At 34.0% G+C, this 19,747-nt stretch overlaps 1 protein-coding gene across 9 annotated transcripts in view; it reads left to right on the forward strand.

Moving 5' to 3' along the window:
- The window catches only part of CEP170 (centrosomal protein 170), a 100,542-nt gene that overhangs the window by 21,688 nt on the left and 59,107 nt on the right, over positions 1 to 19,747 (forward strand). For all 9 annotated transcript variants that reach the window (XM_074351747.1, XM_074351745.1, XM_074351751.1 and 6 more), the window contains exons 3-7: positions 1,925 to 2,014; positions 10,208 to 10,286; positions 17,033 to 17,091; positions 17,188 to 17,350; positions 18,476 to 18,610. In XM_074351747.1, coding sequence (XP_074207848.1) covers positions 1,925 to 2,014; positions 10,208 to 10,286; positions 17,033 to 17,091; positions 17,188 to 17,350; positions 18,476 to 18,610 — 526 coding nt within the window. The remainder of the gene's footprint in view (positions 1 to 1,924; positions 2,015 to 10,207; positions 10,287 to 17,032; positions 17,092 to 17,187; positions 17,351 to 18,475; positions 18,611 to 19,747) is intronic.

Genomic DNA, 19,747 nt, shown 5'->3' on the forward strand with positions numbered 1-19,747 from the left:
TTGTCATTAAGAAATGCAAGTCAGAACCACAATGAAATAGCACTTCATATCTACTGGGATGGCACTGATTTTTTTTTTTTAAAGGAAAATAAGTGTTGGTGAGAATGTAGAGAAACTGAAATTCTTGTTCTTTGCTGGTGGGAATGTAAAATGGTGTAGTCACTGTGGAAAACAATTCAGTGGTTTCTCAAAAGCTAAACAGAATTACCTTATGACCCAGCAATTCCACTAGTAGGCTATGCCCAAAGTAGTTGAAAGCTCGGACTCAGATACTTGTATGTCAGTGTCATTGCCGTGCTGTTCACAGTAGCCAAAAGGTGACAATAACCCTAGTGTCCAACAACAGATGAAGGGATAAACAAAATGCAGTGTGTACATATAATGGGTTATTATTCAGCTATCAAAACGAATGAAGTTCTCATACATGCTGCAATATAGATGAACCTTGAAAACATTATGCTAAATAAAATAAGCCAGACACAAATGAAGATATTGTATGATTACACTTATTTGAAATATCTAAAATAGACAAATTCATAGAGACACAAAGCAGATGAGTGGTTACTGGTGACTAGGGGTTAGGAGGGAAGGAGGGTTGGGACTTACTGCTTTACAGTTTCTGTTTGGTTCTGTTTAGGGTGATGAAAACATTTTGGAAATGGATATTGCTGATGGTTGCACAGCATTGTGAATTTAGTTGCACAACATTGTAAATTTTAATGCCACTGAATAGTACACTTAAAAATGGTTAAAATGACAGATATTATGTAGTATATATTTTACCACAGTGAAAGAAAGAAAGAATTCTGAAATATCTTTGAATTGATTCAGGTATCATAATTGAAACAATGCCTTTATAACATTTAAAGCAAAATCAGTCTTTTTTTTTTTTTTAAACAAATGTTAAAGGACCTTTTCTAGTCATCAAACCATAAGAAAAGAGAACAAAAAGAAGAAAAAGAAAAGACCTACAAAAGATTGTTTTGGCTTTTCGGGGTCTTTTGTGGTTTCTTACAAGGTTTGGGATTGTTTGTTTTAGTTTTGTGAGGAATGTCATGGGTATTTTGACGGGGCTTGCTTTGGATTTGTGGATTGCTTTGGATGGTGTGGCCATTTTGGTTCGTTCTTCCAATCCAGGAGCACGAGGAATCTTTCTGTTTTTTTGTGTCTCATTTCAGTTTTTGGAGTATAGGTAAACCTCCTTGATTAAGTTTATTTCTGGGTGTTTTGTTGTTTTTGATGTAATAGAAATGTTTATGCTGGTTATAAAATTCTGGCTTTTGAAGTGAAAAAAATTTCCAGAAGCATGTAGTTCATCTTTGAACTACTTTTATCTGCAGATAACTCAGTAAGCTCTGGAGAGAGAGAGTGTAATCAGTTTGCTGTTTTAATTCCTTTTTCTGATTTTCCTTTTCTCTCTTAGAGCTCTCCTCTGAGGTTTAGATCCCATGTTTTAAGTGAGGATAATTTTATTCAAGAATGTATCACACTGTATCCATTTTCTCTTAATCTTTGACCTCCTTAAACCATGTATGTTACAGTTTTTAATATTGAAAGATGAAAATTCTATAGGGTAATTTTTCTTATATATAAAACATTATAATTCAGATGATTTCCATGTAAGAATTTTGAATTATGAAAAAATTATTATTTGATACATTCAATAATGTTAGCTGATTTCAATTCTCTTAAAAGTAGAACATGTGGCTTTGCTAGAAAAGAATCTTAAAATTTTGGCCGCTTTCCTTTTGGGGAAGTAATGACAAGTCTATTGTTGAATAGTAATAGTTTAAATTTCACTTAATCCACTTTTTCTTAGCTATTTCCCTATGTTTGTCTACTATTAATATGAAGTATGTGGCCAAAAATCTTTGGTTTTATTATTCTAGAATTTTCTTGTATTAACTGAAAATTTTTCTTTCAGTCCCGTAGTGTGGATAAGCAACATGCTGTAATCAACTACGATGCCTCCACTGATGAACATTTGGTGAAAGATTTAGGCAGCCTCAATGGGGTAAGTTAAGAGTTTGCTTTTTGCCTTTTTTGAATTTTTTTTAATATTGTAAGAAAACAAATCAGATTACATTTCCTGTTTGTGTTATATTTCTTTTTCTTTAGTTTGCATTTACTTTTATTTTTTTCATTTGTTTATTTTATTGTTATTATTTTTAATGGAGATACTAGGGTTGAACCCAGGACCTCATCCATGCTAAGCATTTGCTTTACCACTGAACTACACCCATCCCCTGCATTCACTTTTAAATGTTTGGTAGGTATAATAGCACTTTGAGGACCATACAATAGAATATGAACTTAGCTCACGTTCCCAAGAAATGATATATGCCATAAGTACTTACAGGAATTCAGATAGTGGTTGGTTGTTATTATCTTATGGTTTAAAAAAAAACAAACCTTTTTTAAGGAGATAAGGTGAAAGCTTGCCCTCACTGAATGGCTTGAATTTACATGCGAGAAAACAGTCAAAAGTCATGACAGTAAGAATACAAAAAAGCACTTTTGGGAGACAGAGAAGTGTGTGTTAACTTAAGAAAATAAAAATGCAAATGTTGTTTTGTGCCAGATGATTGGAGGAAATTCTGTACTTGAGTAAAAAAAGAGTGAAACACATCCATTTACCTTAACAAATGTGATATGTGGTCTTAACACTAGTGTTAATCATTGCTTCTTTGGATTCCTATATTGAAGATATTTTTGTGTTACTGTAATGAATTTTTTCCTGATTCTCATTTGATCTTTCTACACTGACAGACTATAAGAAGCTGCAGAATAAAAGAATGCTGAAGTATTGAATAATTTCTTATTTCTTCTCAATTTTCTTATGGCTTTGCTAACATAGCAAATACAATTTTGTTCATATCTGTGCTGTTGAAATTCTTAGAACAAATTTAACAGAAACTAAATGTATCTCAACTCTTTTAACTGCTATTGCTTTTCAAAATATACTTTAAACATTGTATGGAAAAACCTATGCAGAAATTTGGCAAATAAGGTGAAACTTTTTTTTCTTGTTCTGAATTGGTCTGTTACTAAAGGACTTTTTCTTTTCCCAGTTTTATTAATGTAGAATTATTATAGTTCGACTGCACATACACATTATATTGCATGTAAATAAATACGAACAGTATACTGCACTTTTTTTAGTTTTCATATATGTACTAATTATTGTTTCTAAGAACAGATTAAATCTTTAGATTTTTTAAACTTATACAATTATCAAAGGAATAAAACCAACTACAAAATAAGAATCAACAGAATGTGGTAACCCAATCATAAAGGACAGTCAAATGTGCTTACACATATTCAAGAAATCAAAATAATAATTAGTTCATTTGTGTCCTTATTATTAATGTTATTATTTTTTTAGATTTTTTCATATAAATGATGTCATATGGCATTTTTTTTTCTCTTTCCGGCCTACTTCACTTTGAATGACAGTCTTCAGGTCCATCCATATTGCTGCAAATGGCATTTTATTCTTTTTTATGGCTGAGTAGTGTTCCACTGTATATATGTACTACATCTTCTTTATCCAGTTATCTGTTGATGGACATTTGGGTTGTTTCCATGTCTTGGCTATTGTAAATAGTGCTGCTGTGAACATTGGGGTGCATGTGTCTTTTTGAATTTTATTTTTCTCGCGATATATGCCCAGGAGTGGGATCGCTGGATCACATCATAAGTCTACTTCCAGTTTTTAAAGGAACCTCCATACTGTCCTCCACAGTGGCTGCACCAATCTACATTCTCACTGGCAGTGTAGGAGGGTTCCCTAAAGGACTTTTATGCTTACTCATTGAGATACTTTTTTTGTAGGCGTTTTTCTGATAGTTTTATTCACATCTTTTTGTTTCTTACAGCACAAAGAATTAAGTCTTAATTTCTTGGGTTTGAACTGAAATACCTCACATTGGCATCACCCACTTTGCCAGATTCATGCTCCGTCACGTTTTCCCTTGCCAAACCCCCAAAACAGTAGTTTTCCTACTATCCTGTCTCCTTCTCCAAATAATTTGTTACATTTTCTGCAGCCTAGTAGTCCTTCCATCTGCCTTGTTGTTTATAAGAGTTGTACTTATTTTTAAAAGTAAATCCAACTTCCACATAGTCCTAAAGGGAGCAAAGAAAAGGTATTTAAGAGTGTCAACTTGCTCATGTTGTTAACATGTTGAATGGATTAAAGTAGAAAGAACTAGGCAGATGAGGTGGAAACTGTTTTAACAAGAGGCATGGAAGTAAGCAATTTTGATTCGCAGGTCCTACTTAACAGTTACTGTCTTCCTTGTTTAGACCTATGAACTTCTGTTTTAATCTCTATTTTCAGTACTTTTATCAGCCTTGTATTAAATCTGCTTGTGTATATCTGTCACTGTGCTTAGATTATGTGCCTCTGAACACTTCAAGTGCCCTTTGCTTCTGTAAATGCACTGCAGTGCCAAGCACAAGGCTCTCCACAGTGTGTGAACCCAACAAAGCTTTTTGAATGGAATTGAATTAATTTTCTGTATGAAGGACTTTATAAAGTTTTTAATCCACTCCTATATGTGGAATATTTTAATAATGTTATATTCTGTTTTTAAGCCTAGAAGTTTTCATCTTGACCACAGTGCTGTTCTTAGGCTTCTCTGGATTGTATCTTGAAAAATAATAAGTGAAAATTATATCACAGTGTTTTAGTTTTTTAAAAGATTGTGATCAAATATAAAAATTACTGATGTTGGTTATTTAAAAATACAGTGAAATATTAATTTCTAACTTTCTCTAGGCTGACCTTTCTCATAATTTGATTGTACTCAATAATTGTCTGAAATCCAGTAACTCACAGAGAGCAACATCTGCATTTTGAATTTGAAATCTAGACCTAGATTTGAATCTATCTGTAATTTACTAACATTATAACCTTGGATAAATTACTTAATCTCTGAAATTCAGTTTCCTCTTATATATTCATATTAGTTGCCAAAGTCATACAAAAATGTAATGAGTTGAAGTTTATGAATGTGAAGACTCAATGAAGAATTTAGTTACCTGGCTTCAGCTTTAAAATAGTGAAGCAGTAACTCCTGCTTTGTAGTATTGTTATGAGGATTAAATGTAATTGTACATGTGAGTATGTGCTTATTTCAGAACTTCAGAACATTACACAAATGATAAATGTACTATTACCCAAATGGACAGCCTAGGAAATATGCCAGAATGGACTTTGGTAGCTAAAGTCTGTGAACTACCAGCTATCATGCATTTTATTCATAAGAGAACTTGTTGACTATTATTTACAGCCTATATATTCTTAATATTCATATAATTCTAAAAGTTGAGCATCAGGTTAAAAGTAGTAATTTCAGATAGGGACACAATGTAGTGGCTATGTTTGGTGAAGCCATTATGGAAAACAGTATGGAGATTCTACAGAAAAGTACAAATAGACTTACCCAGCAGTCCCACTCCTGGGCATATATCTGGAGGGAACTCTAATTCAAAAAGATATACACACCCCAGTGTTCATAGCAGCACTAAATACAGTAGCCAAGACATGAAAACAATGTAAATGTCCATCAACAGATGACTGGATCAAGAAGCTGTGGTATATTTCTACAATGGAATACTACTCAGCTGTAAAAAAAAAAAAAAAGAATAAAATAATGCCATTTGTAACAACATGGATGGACCTGGAAATCATCATTCTAAGTGAAGTAAGCCAGAAAGAGAAAGAAAAATACCATATGATATCACTCATATGTGGAATCTTAAAAAAAAAAAAAAAAAAAAAAGAGGAAGAAGAAGACAGAAATGAACTCATCTACAAAACAGAAACAGACTCACGGGCATAGTAAACAAACTTATGGTTAGTGGGGGGACAGGAGGTGGGAAGGGATAAATTGGGAGTTCAAGATTTGCAAATACTAACTGCTATATATAAAATAGATAAACAAATTTCTTCTGTATAGCACAGGGAACTGTATTCAGTATCTTGTAGTAACCTATAATGAAAAAGAATATGAAAACGAATATATGTATAAATGTGTATGATTGACACAGTATCCTATATGCCAGAAATTGACACACTGTAATCTGACTATATCTCAATTTAAAAAAAAAAATGTAGTGGTTATGATTCCAGCTTGAATTCTTACTAGTAATGTAATCCCAGACAAGTTAGTTAATTTTTCAGTTCCTCAGTTTTTTTTTAATAGAAACAGTAAAATGGTACTCCTCTCAGGTTGTTGTAAAGCTGTAAGTTAATAATTTCAAATGCCTATAACTGTACATAATAAGGACCCAGTAAGTGTTAGTTACTATTGTTAATTATCATAAGAAAAGTAGTTAAAACAAGCTTAGCATCCTATAGCCTACATACTTTTCAATGAATGTATATCTATTCATTGAATATATATTTATTGAATATATATATATATTGAATTGAATTTTTTTAGATAACACTCACTACCTGAACTGTACCCACCTGTGACCACTTCCACTTTTACTCCCTTTCATCCTACCCTAAAATATACTCCCAAGTTAACCTAGATCTGCACTTGATGTTATTATTACCAGAAATGAGGCTGTTCTGCTTGGGGAAGCTGGAACTGGTTCTACAGCTGATGTTACAATGTGCTGTTTCCCCGCAAGCCCCTTGAAGCTTCTCTCTCTCTGAGAGCCCTTGTTTGCCTTCAGTTCTTCCTGCCTCCTCCATCCACTGGGGCACCTACACCTCTGAGAGCCACCATGGCCTCTGCCATACCACTCCCACCCCATTCCACCTCAGCACCGTGGTCCAGCCCCTGCCATGTCCCTTTCACACCAGCGTTCCTGTAACATCAGACCAGTGTGGCATAGGGTGGGGAAGGTATAAAAGGGCTGGTTAGGAGAAGAGGAGACTTTTGTCACTGGCAGCATGACTGAGGTGGCTGTGCTGCTGGATACTCCATTCAAATTTCCTAGAGCATTAATGTTAACGAATTAATATGGTGGTTATATGATTTTATACTGTCATTATGTAATTTATTTGTATATAAATTAAATATGTATTTGGTTCAGTTTGCTTCTCCTGAGGTTAGTGGTTTAGATGGAGGAGTTTGGGGAGCTGGCTTGGCTTGGTTTGGGTACCCAAGCTTTCTTGATATGGAGAAAACATGGGATTTACAGTTCAGAGACCTGAATTTGAATCCCAGTAATTCTGCTTCTGAACTCTGAGATCTTGCTTGTGACTTCACTCTGTCCCTCATTTTCCTCATCTGCCTTGCCTGCCAGGTAGAGGTGTGATCAAATGATGTTGACACAAGAGACAAAACCTATTTTTCTTTCCATATGTAATTTATTAAAATGCTTCATAATTGATTTATTAAAATGATTTTTTTCCTCTTGCTCCTTAAAATTTTCTCTCCTTCTTTTGTAATTTTAGACTATCAGAAGACTTTTTGCCCCCAGATGTTTTCGCTTACATTTTTGTGAGCTGAAACTTTGTGTCTTATATTTCTTAAGCCTTTTTTAGACTTTAGGGTTTATTTCTGTCATAAATTCCAGCATATTACAATTATATATTTCTTAATCTCTGAATGTACTTAGTACATATGTTAAAAACAATAGGTGTTTAATATTTAAAAGAGTTGAGCAGTAAGCTTTAAGTGGATCTCATATGTGTCAGCTTAGTTCTTTTGAGTAAGTATGATTTTGGGGGTTGAGACAGTTTTAAATAAAATTGGTTTAGAACTATGGCATCTTTCATACTTGTGTACCTAATTGTCTTCTGCATACTAAATATCACTTAATTCATCTTTTCTTTTATTCTTTTCTTTTCCATCCTTTTCCTCAGATTTTGTTTTGTAATTAATAGAGAATATTTTGGTAAACTCAAGATACAAGTTTTGAAACGCTAAAACATTCATTTTGGAAAGGAACCTGAAATTAGAGTTTATAAATGCCTGAAGCCTTTGAATTTTATTTGTATTAACATTTCAGCCTTTTCTGTGAAGCATGTTGGAAGTTTGTTTTTTAGGATTACTCATAAATCATACTAATGTGTGGTCTTGAGTTTTAGCAGTATTCCACTCTCTCCTTGTATCTAGAATAAGACGCAACTTCTAATTTTGTTTTGTTTTGTTTTTGGTAGATTTTGATATTCTGTGACATATTACAAAGTGTCAGCTATACATACGTATTTGTGAATTTAAACATGATAGCACAATCCCCTTATGTATGTTACTGTATGACATTCAGGACCCTTCTAAATTTCCTCATTATGGAGGGAGACTTCCCAAGTAAGGTATCATGGCCATCTCAAATCCAATAAAATAAAAGATGGGAAAAACAAAATTCAAAAGGAACACGTAAAGTAATTTTTAAAATTTCACCTTATCAAAATAAAAAACTTACTGGGTATTTATATGATGTCTGCATTCCAGGCAATTAAGTATAACATTATTCAATGCTTTATGAATCTAGCGAATTCTAGGTCTTTAACTTCCAGTATGCCAGGAAAAATAGTCATCAGTACATACCATCTATGTCCAATGGATACTTTTAAGTCTTTCTACAAATAGTTGACACAAGTAAGAATTAAAGGATAATGAGAAAGCAACCTGAAATTTTAATTAAAAATTAGACATGACAAACTCAAATTTTTATTCCATGTTTTCCTGATTTGGAAAGATACATAATAAAATGGGTATTGTTCTTTGAATGCCACTAACTGTTCATCAGTTGTCATGCATTCTCCAGGATATATATTCATTTTATACATGTTGATTCCAGTTTTCAAGTGCATCTCTAGCTGGTTCTCGCTTACCATTATTTCTAGTTTTTCTTGCTCTTGCATTGTCAAGATGCATTATTTTTAAGACTTTTGAAAGCTTAAAATTTTTAAAAGAGGAAAGTTGTCTTCTTTCTTCCTTAATTGTAAAATGTACAGCAGTTACAAGATCGATTCAATAGTTTTATTTCTACATTATTTCTTTCCTCCTAGTTACCTTTGTATAGATACCTGCCTTGATGTTAAATGAAAAATTCTGAATTCTCATTTGTGCTCTTTGATAGCTTTAAAAAGGTGGGGAGGGGAGAAGATAGTGTCTCCATATGTCTTTTATATCTTTTTGGAAAGATGGTGCAATTTTGGGTGGTAATGTAGTAAGAAATCTGAAGGTTGATGCAATAGTGATGATTTATTTCCCGATTACATCATCCTTCTAGCTCTGTGCTGTTTGCTGCACCAACCTCTAGCCACATGTGGCTTTTGAGCACTTAAAATGTGACTGGTCTTAAAAAAAAAAGTACAAAAAAAAAAAGAATGCAAAATGTCTTGTTAATTTTTATGTTGGTTATTTGTTGAAATAGTACTGTTTTGGTTTTATGGGTTAAATTAAAAGTCTATTATTAAAATTAACTTCACCTCTTTCATTTCCCTTTTGTGCCTGCTAGAAAATTTAATAGTATATGTATAGCTTCCATTTATGGCTTGCAATATGCTTCTGTTGGATAAAGATGTTCTAGGTAATTCTATTCTTCTGTTACTATTTTGGTCATTTTCAGCATAGTTAAAAAATAATTGATAAGATGAAATAATTATGGGATGATGATGATGAAACAGAATGCTTCAAGATACAGGAAAAATGATGTATCTTATATGTATCATAGATTCATATAGAGGTCCTAAAATGTATAATGTACTTGAAATTCATAAAACAGTCCAAAGGACTCATATGACAATTTTAAAATAGAATGGGTTTAATTTAATTTTTTAAGTAAATTTTCTTTTTGTTCTTTGGAGAACTTCTAAGAATAAAAATAATGAAATCTCAATCTTCACAATTACAGTTGTCCAAAAAAGCAAAAATTGAATCCAGTAAAACCTTGATGATATATTGAGAGCTAAATATTTTACCCTTTATAATTTCTAGCTTTGGATAAGAGCTTTCCTTTGGCATCATTTTTAGGTACCTAAATTTGTCTTGGCAGCATGGACTTAGCGGAACTGCAGCCTGGTTCTTTGTATGTTACTAGTAACAGTAATAAAGGGCTTAGTATGAAATCATTTATTAGCCTATAGGATGCAAAGCACATTTATCATAATACACAAATTAGTGTTAGTCACCATATGATGTATACTTTAAAGTATCATCAGATTTGAGTATTTGCTTGTCTGAAATACAATAGTACTTTTGTATATAACTTAACAACTTTTTTTCTCTTGTAGACTTTTGTGAATGATGTAAGGATTCCAGAACAGACTTACATCACCTTGAAACTTGAAGATAAGCTGAGATTTGGATATGATATCCTTACATGATTTTGTACATTTATTAAATTTATTCAAAAATCTTTACTCTGGTGTAAATTAACATTTCTTGGGTCATAATATAGGCATGCTAGGAGTCTCTGCCCTTCCATACTTAAAATACATGTTTAAAAATAATATATATATATTTTTTTGGTTAGTAAGCCTGTTCCTAAAAATAATCCTGGAAAAGTTGATGGATTCTTTTGTTCTCCTCTCTCTAGTTTGTAGTTTAGATAGATGTCTCCCTGTGGTGCTATTAGATATGCAGTTTGGGTGTCAAAGAATGTAACTGAGGAGAGGACAAGAGAGTGTTTAATAGTAGCCCAGTCCAGGGTTTTTTTTTTTTTTTTTTTTTTTTTGGTTAAATGATAATGGCACATATCTACCTCCCAGAGGAATCTAAAAAATTTAACCCTACCTTTCCTTCTGTCCTCACTTTTACTCCATTTTATGCATTCCATCACTGTTGCCTATTTAAATTTTTCAGTATCCTGTGTCTTCTGAGACCCACACACCTTGATTAAGTATATTATGCATTTAGTGTGTATTTAAAATTCTTCTGCTTAAAAATAGGATTCTAAGAACTGAATAAAGACATGATGATATTCTATTAGTAAAGAATCACTAGTGAAGAAAAGGGACATGACAGAAGAATAAAAACAATTCTATTCATACAAGGCAAAAAGCTTTATAGAAAAAGCTTGTTTATATTTAAAATATAGGTATTACACATACTGGATTTTTTTTAGGGTTTTTTTTTTCATTTAATATATTTAACTGGACTTTGATATTAAGGAATGTATCAAATGTATTGTCAGTCTAGCAGAGGAAGTGTAGTCTCAGCTAAGTAGAGTTGATACTTAGATAAGGTAAATGTACTAACACTTTAAAATGGTTGTTAGAGCATGACTAGTTTTTATTTTAGATTTAACTTAAAATTTATGAAAAAAAATCATTTTGTAGCACCTCATATAACCCTTATACTTACAGAGCCAAAGCAGCATGTGAAAAATGAAACCATTAAACATTAATGCTTTTGAGTTGTGTATTTTAAATCCTTTTTAAAGCATGTTATCACATAAAATTATTGAGAATTAGCACTAAAACCTTGATCCATGGGTCATTGTCCACCAGCATAAGTTTCTTCAAAAAATAAATAGAAGTATATTTTGAATTTAAGTAGCTCCTTAATCCATTTGATATCAACTGTTTCAAAACATGAGAAAACAGTAGAGAATTTCAATGAAACTCTGTAAAATTTACTTTGAATTTTAAATCAAGAAGAAACTATTGAGAAACAACTTATCATGCTTTTGCAGATTGTATAATGATTTCTTAACAGTGAACTAATGTTTCCCTGTACATGAGCTCACCATGTGTCTGTCGAAAACTGGTGGGACGAACAGTTTTGTTCCAAGGGGATTTTTTCAGAGTTGTAAGCCAGTGTTGAGCCAGGACTACTGTCGAAATCTTCAGTTTAGGCTCACTTGATTTTATTATTTAAAAATAGCATTTCATATTGCTTATGATTTTTGAGCACTGTATAAATGAACATTGGGCTGTTACAGTGGCAGAAATTTTATTATATAGGATGAAATTTTAAAAACAAATTTTCTCTATTCACTTGTTCTGATACCAGACTGAAGTAATTATTGTGCTTTATTCATATTAAAATTAAGCTTCATAATTAGCTAGTCTATAGGTTGTTACACCTTAGAGTTGAAAACTACTCTATTTAATTAAACTGCCAAAATAATAGAAAGAACATTTTACCATTTCTGACTAAGTCAGAAAATTTCTGACTAAGAAGCAGAATTTATCTGCCAAAAGTATTTTTTCTAACTAGAGAAATTAAGTGATTTGGAAAAGCAAGTCCTGAAATATCCAAATTTTAAAAAATGACTGCAAACTTAGGAGGTATAATAAAGTGCTGCAGTAATCAAGATAAACTTCAAAAAGAGCTAATACTTCTCCCGGTGGCCAGAAATGTAGCAGATATGGAAGCCTAAGTTCACTCATTTTACAGTTACTTATTAAATGTCTCCTGTGTGCCAGGCGTAGACTCACAGTACTGAGGATACCTCGGTCTCTGTGGCCTTACGTTTTAGTGGGGTTGGAGGGAGCTGGCAGCATACATAAAAAGAATAGTAGAGGGTGATAAGTTCTTTGGAGAAAAAGTGTGAATGGGATACAGAGGGCTAGTGGTGGGGACTGAGAAGGTAACAATTGTTAAAAGGCTATTCACAAAGTCCTCACTGAGAGGCCAGCTTTGGAGCAAAGTTGTGGAGAAGATGAAAGAGCTGGCCGTGTGGATAAATCTGGAGAAACTGCTCTTCAGGCAGATAGATGAGTTAAGTGCAAAAGAGTGAAACCAGGAGCATGTATGACATGCTTGAGGAAGAGCATTAAAAGTCAGTGTGACTGGAGCCAGTGAACCGTAGGAGGCGTTGGGGGGCAGAATGTATCAGCCACTTAGAGGCCACTAGAAGAATTTTGGCTTCTATTTTAGGTAAAATGGGGAGCCATTAGAGGGTTTGTTCAGAGGAGTGACATGATAATGACTTACATGTTTAAAACGGTCCTCTGGTTACTGTTGTTTAAAGACTAAGGTGGAAGTGAGCAGGGGTGAAAAGCGGGAAGCCAGTTAAGAGGCTGTCAGTGGTTCCAGGTGAGCAGTAACGGAGGTGTGGGCCAGGGGGACAGAGGCAGAGGGGATGAGAAGTGGTAGGGCTCCATGCATATTTTGAAGGTGGGGCCAGTAATATTCCTGATCAGATTGGATGTAGAGTAAGTGAGAACAGTCAAGGATGAATCCAAGACTTTGCAGTGGATTAAACAGAAAATGGAGTCACCATTAACCGACAGCAAATTCTGTGGGGAGAGCAAATTTAGTGGAGAAAATGGAAAGATTCGTCTCAAAAAACCAAGCTTTTGGTTTAATTGAATCTTTCTGTTATGGTTTTCTATTTGATTTCTGCTGTCTTTATTAATTTTTTCTAGGTGAAGAAACTGCGATTATTCATTTGAGACATTTCTTTTCTGATATAGGCATTTGTTGCTATGCATTTTCCCCTAAGTACAGGCGTACTTCAGAGAGATTGTGGGTTCGGTTCAGACCACTGCAACATTGCAAAAAACAAGTCACATGAATTTTTTGGTTTCCCGGTGCATATATTAGAGTTACGTTCAAACAATATTATAGTCTGTTAAATGTGCAATAGCATTGTCTTGAAAAATGTGTATACCTTAATTGAAAACTACTTTATTGGTAAAAAATGTTGACCATCATCTGAGCCTTCAATGAATTGTAATCTTTTTGCTGGTGAAGGGTGTTGCCTCCATGTTGACGGCTGCTGATTGATCAGGATGGTGGTTGCTGAAGGTTGGGTTGGTTGTGGCAATTTCTTAAAATAAGACAACAGTGAAGCTTGTCTCATCAATTGATTCTTCCTTTCATGAACAGTATTTCTGTAGCATTCAATGCTATTTCACAGCATTTTACCCACAGTAGAACTTCTTTCAAAATTGGAGTCCATCCTCATACTTTGCGGTTGCTTTATCAGCTGAGTTTATGCATTCCAAACTCATGTTAATGTTGATATTTTGACTTCCTCCAATAATCATGAATTTTCTTAATGGCATCTAGAAGGGTGAGTCTTTTCCAGAAGTTCTCCAGTATATTTTTCCCCAGATCTATCATAGGAATCACTATTTATGGTAGCTGTAGCCTTATGAAATGTATTTCTTCAATAAAAAGACATTAAAGTTGAAGTGACTTCTTGATCCATGGGATGTAGGATGGATTCTGTGAGCAGGCATGAGAACATTAATCTTGTACATCTCCATCAGAGCTCTTGGGTAACCAGGTGCTTTGTCAGTGAGCAGTAATAGCTTGAAAGAAATCTTTTGATGAGCAGTAGGTCTCATCAGTGGGCTTAAAATATTCAGTAAACCATGTTGTAAGCAGATATGCTGTCATCCAGGCTTTATTGTTCCTTTTATAGAGCACAGGCAGAGTAGACTTAGCATAATTCTTAAGGGCCTTAGGATTTTCAGAATGTAAGTGAACACTGGCTTCAACTTAAAGTCACCAGCTGCATTAACCCCCAACAAGAGAGTCAGCCTGCCCTTTGAAGCTTTGAAGCCGAGGCATTGACTTCTCCTCTCTGGCTATGAAAGTCGTAGTTGGTACCCTCTTCCAACATAGGGTGTTTTCACCTACATTGAAAATCTATTGTTTAGTGTCACTACTTTCGTTAATGGTCTGAGCTAGAGCTTCTGGAGAACTTGCTGTAGCTTCTACATCAGCACTTGCTGCTTCACTTTGCACTTTGGTGTTGTTGAGACGGACTCTTTCCCTAAGCCTTGGGAAACCTCTGCTCGTTAACAGACTTTTCTTCCTCAGCTTCCTCACCTCTCTCAATCTTCATTGAAGAGAGTTAGGGCCTGGCTCTGGATTAGGTCTTGGCCTAAGGGAATGTTGTGGCTGGTTTGACCTTCTGTCTAGACCACTCGAACTTAATCTGTATCAGCAGTAAGGCTATTTTGCTCTCTTATCATCTGTGTGTTCACTGGAGTAACACTTTTCATTTCCCTCAAGAGCTTTTCCTTTGCATTCACAGCTTGGCTAACTGTTTGGCGGAAGAGTCCTAGCTCTGAGCCTGTCTTGGCTTTTGACATGCCTTCCTCACTAAGCTTAGTCGTTTCTAGCTTTTGGTTTAAAGAGAAAGACATGTGACTTTTCCTTTCACTTGAATATTTATAGGCTGTCGTAGGGTTTTTAATTGGCCGAATTTCAGTATTGTCGTGTCTTAGGGAATATGGAGGCCTGAGGAGAGGGAGCAGAGAGATGGGGAACTGCCAGCTGGAGCAGTCAGAACATGCACGTCTGTCCGTGAAGTTCACCGTCTCATATGAGTGAGGTTCATGGCGCCCCAAAACAATTACAATACTGACATCAAAGATAACTGGTCACAGATCACTGTAACAAATACTAAAATAATGAAAATGCTTAAAATGGTATGAATTACCAAAATGTGATAGAAACACAAAATGAGCAAATGCTGTTGGAAAAATGGCTCTGATAGACTTGCTGGGCGCAGGGTTACTTTTGTAACTTACTGACATCGTAAGTAATTGTATTTTAGATTGTTATTTTTCTGAACTAGCAAATTAAAAACAGTTACCCGGGAAGATAGTGGCTTTGGAAATAAAAGCTGAGATCAGGGCAGTCTCAAAATCTCATAGCCATGCCTGAGTTCTCAGGCAAATTCATGTCATAAACAAGAGCATTCTTGAGTTCTTTGGACTCACAGAGTTTTTTAATAAGGTAAAGTGTCTGAACCTGAGTTATGCCCTCTTGTAAGTTTTCCCTACTCTTATACAAGTCTGAATCTCAAGAGGATACCCCCAGACTGGCCTTGGGGAATAGCCTTCAAGCACTCCCCGGAGAAACTTGAAGCATCAGAAAACACTCATAGCAGGCTAAAATCATTTGTTTCCCGTTGGTAAAATAGAAATGGCTTTTCAGTATTTTTAAGCTGCTGTGTTTTCTGTTGAACATGTAGGAATACTGTGAATCTTCTCCAGCTACTAATGAGTTTCTTGGGGGTAAAACAAAGTTATTATATTTTAATTTTTTATTAAATATAGTTATTAAATCTATATATATGCCACGGTCTCGTATGTACCAAGGTTTCATATATACGAAGGTATATATTTCATATATACCAGAAAATGTGTATGAGCATGTGTACATAACAAAAAAGGTCAATTTGAATTTATTTTCACAGTTACAGGAAGCAGTGTAAAGTGTAAAGCTCTGGACTGGTATTCAGTTAACTAGATTGTTACCTTGGGTTCTGCCCCTCTAGTCCTCAAGTTCCTCACCTGTAGAACAGGAAGGCAGGTTAATGGAATTTAATACAGTATTCCCCAAGGTACTTTACAATTCTAAAAAATTTCTGAGGTTTTATTATTTTAATGAGTTAGAAATACGGGTTAAATACTCCTTAACAAGTTTATTGCTTGTTACATATGTGAAGTCTAATTTCCCCCCAAGTGGTTCTAGTAATTACAGCTTTCTACCCTTGAAGTCATAGGTACTCTAAATTGGTAAAGAGGACTAGAATTTAGTATGTGGTTATAAAAGTCCTTTCATTATGGGGTTAAGTAAGGGTGGAAAATGTGACCCCTACTGTTTAGTGAAAGATCTTTTTAATAAACAGAGGCATTGTTCTTTTGGGCATAATAATGAAAGCATTCATTATATCTAGCACTTGGTTCTAATCTGTATAGAATTAGTTGTTTGATAATGTAATATGACCCTGATCACAGTTCATGGGGGGAAGGGGGATGTGGTCCCTGTAAAGACCCTAATTACAGCATTTCTTTTGCACTTTCAAGATGAACTTTATTTTATCAATGCTCGTGAAGTCTGAGTCATCAAATTCCTTCAGGGTTTACTGTTGAGTAATCACTGATCACATACTTCTTTTTACATTTGAAGTCCGTGATTACCTAAGTTTAGAATTACTTGCTAGATTTTAAGATTTTATCTAGGATTTAAAAATGAAAATTTTTATATTTGTGAGCATATTTTAACGTTTAACTCAAGGGGAAAAATATAGTAATTCTGCTATAATTACCTGTTGAAAATAGGTCAGTTTCTCTGTTACCTTTGATCATTTTAAACTTGATGATCAGAATTTTGAAATTATATTCTTCCTTAGCCCCGTTTACATACAAATCTTTTCACTGTAGTACGAGGAGAAATGAGGGTCCCTGAAGAAGCTCTCAAGGTAAAGAGTCTTTACTTATTTCTTTTGTAAACCTACCATTTTCTAGGGTTGATTTCACTCATGGGTGTTTCACTTCCATTTTAAAATGTTTTATAGCATGAGAAGTTTACCATTCAGCTTCAATTATCCCAAAAATCTTCAGAATCAGAATTATCAAAATCTGCATGTGCCAAAAGCATAGATTCAAAGGTAGCAGATACTGCAACAGAAGTGCAGCACAAAGCTGCAGAAGCACTAAAATCAGAGGAAAAAGCCATGGGTAAGTTAACCTCTTTGAAAATACCATGTTTATGCTTGATTATGAAGAAATTGCATGCTTTGATCTAAAAAACTTAGCCACGTCCTTATAAAAACAGTAATGATAATAATGACAGTTTCAGAGTGGGTTTTAATGCAGCAGTGCTTTATTAGCAAGTATTATAAAACACATACTTTTGTGGCAGTTGTATGTAGGTATGTTTAATATGTTTAAATATTTGAGGAAAATAAATACAGTTTGCCTTACAGTATTTTTATTATTTCATGTTTGTCTGCTTTTTCTTCTGGGTTATAATGACTGAAATGAATGAAAATGAAATTTCTAATTATGGCTACCTGATCATAATTATTATCACGTTTATTATGTTCCAGGAAATGTAAAAAAATGTTTTACATGAATAATCTCATTCATACAAAGCAATTTTTAAAACTGCTAGACATTACCAAATTGCTCAAATATAAGTTTATTAGTCAAGTTAAAAACTAGTTTAAATTTGGTTACTGTGCAGTGTCCTTAGGCTATCAAAAATTTTTTAAATGGTCACTTACACCAAAATTTACTTTAGCTTTGTCATTCATTTTTAGACTTAATGTGCCATTTCTATATACCAAAGAATTGATTACACTTTAACAAAAAGCTGTTGGGCTAGGGCAGTTTACATTACTTAGTTACTTGCCAGTGCAGAATTTCATTTATTTTATCATGTCCAATTTTGAATGAGGTCCTAACACAGGTACTAAGTTATTCAACTTTTCAGTACTTTTCAGCTATCTAGATTATTAAGTTGACCCTTAAACAACACAGGCTTGAACCATGCAGGTCCACTTAAATGAGAATTTTTTTCAGTAGTAAACACTATAATACTCCACGATCCATGGTTAGTTGAATCTGTGAATGCGGAACTGCAGACATGGAGGAACTGTGGTTATAGAAGGCTGGCCATAAGTTATCCTTGGACTTTCAACTGCAGGGAGGGTTGAGGCCCCTCACCCTGCATTGTTCAGGGGTCAGATGTACTGTTTTTCATTTGACAAATCAACCAGGCAATTCCAGCATTCTGCAGAAGCGTATTTTTTTTTCTGTTTCATATGCTTTAGACAGATTTTTTTTCCCACCTCTTTCCAGATACTTCTGCTATGCCCCGCGGCACTCCATTATATGGGCAGCCATCATGGTGGGGGGATGATGAGGTGGATGAGCAAAGAGCTTTCAAGTCAAATGGCAAACCTGAAGAAAAAAATCATGAAACTGGAACATCAGGTAAAATACATCTCAGACTATGACATTAACTGGGTATTTTATTTATTTTTTACTTAATTGAAGTAGAGCCAGCTTACAATGTTGTGTCCGTTTCTGGTGTAGGGCATAGTGATTGGGTAGTGCATATGTATATATATATGTATGTATGAATATATAAATATATATATATTCCTTTTCAGATTCTTTTTCATTATAACCCATTATAAGATATTGAATATAGTTCCCTGTGCTATACAGAAGGACCTTGTTGTTTATCTATTTTATATATAGCAGTTAGTATCTACAGACATAGAAAACAAACTTATGGTTACAGGAGGAAAGGAAGTAAGGAGGGATAAATTGGGTGTTTGGGATTTGTAGATGCTAAGTGGATATTTTAGGAAGAACTTATTATCAAAGTAAAAATCTGCCTACCCTTAAAAGAGATAGCTACTGTTCTTTAATATGATAAAAAATAGTTGAATGTTTTAATGACATTATTTTAATTTAAATTTATTTATTATGAATGATTCTCTCATAAAATATTAATTCTAATATCTTTGTAAATATCTTTTACTTAAAATATTCTAAATAGTAGAGCTCAGTGATACAGCACATGCTTAGCACGCACAGGGTCCTGGGTTCAAGTGCCCAGTACCTCCATTAAAAAAAATTAATTTAAACATTTTCCCGCCTTATTTATGAGAGTGTTAAAACTTGGTATATACATTAATAATATAATTGGGCATTTTATGTATTTTAAAATAATTGTTAAAATGTTTCAATTAGACCAAAACAGTAGATACAAACTATTTTTGTGTGTTTTCATTAGATTCACAAGCACGTAATTATATTTTTAAATGAGTAATTTTTATTATGTTCAGAAATGTGGTATGAAATTGAAACTTCTTTAAAATCTTTGTGTGCCCAATTTATTGGGATATTGTAGCAACAAGATCAGCTGTTCAGAAGCCAGAATGAAGAAATAGTTATGGGTCACATTCTCAGATTAATAGTCAAGGAACTGTTTTGTTGTTGGAGGAGTTTAGTAATGAAGTAAATGAAAAGCCAGAAAAATCAAGATTTCCAGGAAATAAAGAGAGGTGTTGATTGTCTGTCACATGAGGACTTGACAAGGATATCAACACCGAAGAATGG

The sequence above is a fragment of the Camelus bactrianus genome, chromosome 23, assembly GCF_048773025.1.
Source record: "Camelus bactrianus isolate YW-2024 breed Bactrian camel chromosome 23, ASM4877302v1, whole genome shotgun sequence".
NCBI classification, from domain to species: Eukaryota; Metazoa; Chordata; class Mammalia; order Artiodactyla; family Camelidae; genus Camelus; species Camelus bactrianus.